Genomic DNA, 3,001 nt, shown 5'->3' with positions numbered 1-3,001 from the left:
GAGTTTTGCACAGAGTACTTTACATATTTGCACATAGTACTTTGCATTCAACACATAACCACACGTATAGTGTCGGGAGAAGAGTCGGCACATCTCCTCTCCAAAAATGATAAGACCAAGAAACATGCTTTTTTTAAAATTCATATCAGTTTACATTTAGCAAATAGCATTTTGCATATAGGAGGTAGCAATTTGAATTTGGTCTATAGCACTTTTCATTTAGTACATAGTACTTTTCAACTTCACTTAGCATAAAGCAGTTTTAATATAGCACTTAAAAATTTTAAATTTGCACATAGCACTTTGTATTTTGCACATAGTACTTTGTATTTAGCACATAACCACTTGTATAGTATGGGGGGAGAGTTGGCACACTTTCTCTTGCTTGTATTTAGCACATAACCACGTGTATAGTATGAGGGGAGAGTTGACACACTTCCTCTTCAAAAATTATAAGACTAAGAAATGTGCCCTTCCTTGGGTTCATAGTTTACATTTAGCAAGTTTCATTTTGCATATAGCATATAGCAACTTGAATTTGGCATATAGAAATTTGCAATTAGTACATAGCACCTTTTATTTAGGTCATAATATTAAAATATAGTTTATTATTAAATACATAAAATAGCATCTTCATAATGAATTAAGAAATGTTCTATTGTTCAAGAACTTTATTGATTCATTACCATGAGAAAATTTTGTTATTTGAATGCTAATATAAGAAGTTGCTTTTTCTTTTTTACTAATTGATAGTTTCATGTTTGTGAATTTAGTTAAATGCTAGCATAGAAGTACCTATTGTATTTCTGTTGTCCCAAATCATAGTCCAATGAACGACTTGCAAATTACCAATTGAATAAGATCTTCACTTTAAGTTTTAGAAATAAGATAGCTAAATATTGTATTATATAACTTTATAGCACTGTGTATTTTATAAATAGCAATATCCTAAAGTTGAAGACATTTTACAAAGATTGGAATTAAAAAAATAGATATCTCACCAAGGGTCATGGAATGAAACATTGCAGTGTCATGATGAGGCAAACTACCAAAAATGACCTTCGCATCATGTATACTCCCACACTTACCACACATATTTATAAGGGCAGTCCCCACCGCCAGCATATCTTGCCCAAATCCAACATCTGTAGCAGCAGCATGGATCTCTTCCTTCATCTAGGGCTGTCAGATTGGCACATGCATCAATAGCAGAGACAGGTTATGTTGTCTGGCTTAAGGACCTTACACCAGATGTCATGGAACAGCTCAAGGGCCTCTTTGAAATGACCATTCTAGGCAAATGCTGCAATCATCGAGGTCCATAACTATGAATTTCCTGTCCCCCTTGAAAGGCTATTAAGCTAGTGCACGCATCAAGAGCGCAAATAAAGGTGATGTTGTTTGGCTCAACATATGTAAGCCGCAGCAGGTGAAAGACATCCAGAGCTTCCTGGCAATGCCCATTTTGGATAAATGCTATAATCATGGCATTCCAAGATACAGTATCCCTAGAAGGCTTAGTGTGAAACACAATTTTTGCATCACATATGCTCCCACACTTTCCATACATATTGACCAGTGCAGTTGCAACAACCTCATGCTCAAAGCTGCTACTAACAATGGCAGCATGGATCAATTTTCCCTCCTCAAGTGCTAACAAGCTTGCACATACATCCAGACCACAAAAAAAGGTCATATTATTTGGCTCGAGACCTTCACAGTACACATGACAAAAAAGTTCTAAAGCCTCCTTGCAATTACCATTGCCAGCAAATGCTGCAAGCAGAGCATTCCAACAAAGAACATCCTCGACACATTCTACCGAATACACTCCTTGCATCATGTAAGCTCCCACACTTGATATACATATTGACAAGATCATTCCCTACCAACACATCTAGCTCATATCCAAGGCAAATTATGACAGCATGAATTTCTTGCCCAACTTCAAATGCTGCCAAACCTGCACATGCACCAACAGCACAGATGAAGGTGATGCTGTCTGGTTTCACACTTTCATTCTGCATTTGATGGAAGAAATCCAATGCCTCCTGGAAATGCCCATTCTAGACAAAAGACACAATTATGGCAGTCCAAGAGACAACATTGCGATAAGACATTATGGTAAACACTCTCCTTGCATTGCTCACGCTCCCACACTTCCCATACATATTGACAAGTGCAGTTCCCACAGCCACGTGTTGGAGACATCCACGATCTAATATGGCAGCATGAATTGCCTGCCCCACTATTAAGGCAACCAAACTGGCACATGCATCAAGAGCACCGACAAAGGTGATATCATTCAGCTTGAAGTCCTCAAGCTACATGTTTATTAAAAGCCTCTTTGTCATGTGCATTTTGAGCAAAAGATGCAATCATAGCATTCTAACAGACAACATCCCTATGGGGGGGTTCTACAAAATACATTCCTTGCATCACACACATTGCCACACTTGCTATAAAAATTGATGAGGGCAGTTCCCACCACCACATCTCAGCCATACCCAAGCTTGAGCATGGGCAGCATGAACCTCTTGACCCTCTTCAAGGGCTTCCAAACCAGAACAGGCATCAAGAGCACTCAGAAAGGTGAAATTGTCTGGAATGATACCTGCACTCTGCATTTGATGAAAAAGACCAAGAGCTTCCTTCTGTTGAGCATTTTGGTCATACACAGCAATCATTGCAGTCCGGGAGACTACGTCTCGATGAGGCATTCTATCAAAAACTTACCTGGCATCCTGCAAACTTCCACTCTGGCCATGTGCTTTAATCAATGCAGTCCAACAGAATAAATTGGGCTGTGATATTTGATCAAAGATTGTTTGTGCCTCCTTGATGCTCCCACAGTTTCCATACATTTGGATAAGGCAGTTCCCAATTAATAAAGTGCAATTGTATCCACTTCTACTGATGTAAGCATGGACACGTCTACCATCAAACAGGGCCTTACCTCTACCATAACGCTTGAAGAGAGAGGCCAAAGTTAGCAAGGCTT

At 39.0% G+C, this 3,001-nt stretch overlaps 1 protein-coding gene across 1 annotated transcript; it reads right to left on the bottom strand.

Moving 5' to 3' along the window:
- Positions 1 to 1,309: 1,309 nt before the first annotated feature.
- Positions 1,310 to 2,720, bottom strand: LOC147898661 (pentatricopeptide repeat-containing protein At2g34400-like). Its single transcript, XM_087379212.1, has 4 exons — positions 2,508 to 2,720; positions 2,151 to 2,324; positions 1,823 to 2,066; positions 1,310 to 1,776 (listed from the first exon to the last, which is right to left on the bottom strand). The coding sequence occupies exons 1-4, from the start codon at positions 2,718 to 2,720 to the stop codon at positions 1,310 to 1,312; spliced, it is 1,098 nt and encodes a 365-aa protein (XP_087235338.1).
- Between the last annotated feature and the right edge of the window lie 281 nt (positions 2,721 to 3,001).

The sequence above is a fragment of the Dipteris shenzhenensis genome, chromosome 9 (assembly GCF_047967505.1).
Source record: "Dipteris shenzhenensis isolate YYH24624 ecotype China chromosome 9, Dip_SZ_1.0, whole genome shotgun sequence".
NCBI classification, from domain to species: domain Eukaryota; kingdom Viridiplantae; phylum Streptophyta; class Polypodiopsida; order Gleicheniales; family Dipteridaceae; genus Dipteris; species Dipteris shenzhenensis.
Note: the sequence above shows the minus strand (reverse complement) of the source record. Positions and strands in the feature narration are given on the sequence as shown.

What these genes read in the sequence shown, in the direction of transcription:
- LOC147898661 (XM_087379212.1), bottom strand. Translation starts at nt 2,720, where the DNA reads ATGCCTCATCGAGACGTAGTCTCCCGGACTGCAATGATTGCTGTGTAT. An exon ending in CTGCCCATGCTCAAGCTTGG is followed by an intron (nt 2,325 to 2,507) that starts GTATGGCTGAGA and finishes ATAAACATGTAG; the next exon opens with CTTGAGGACTTCAAGCTGAA. An exon ending in TGTATGGGAAGTGTGGGAGC is followed by an intron (nt 2,067 to 2,150) that starts GTGAGCAATGCA and finishes TCTTTTGTCTAG; the next exon opens with AATGGGCATTTCCAGGAGGC.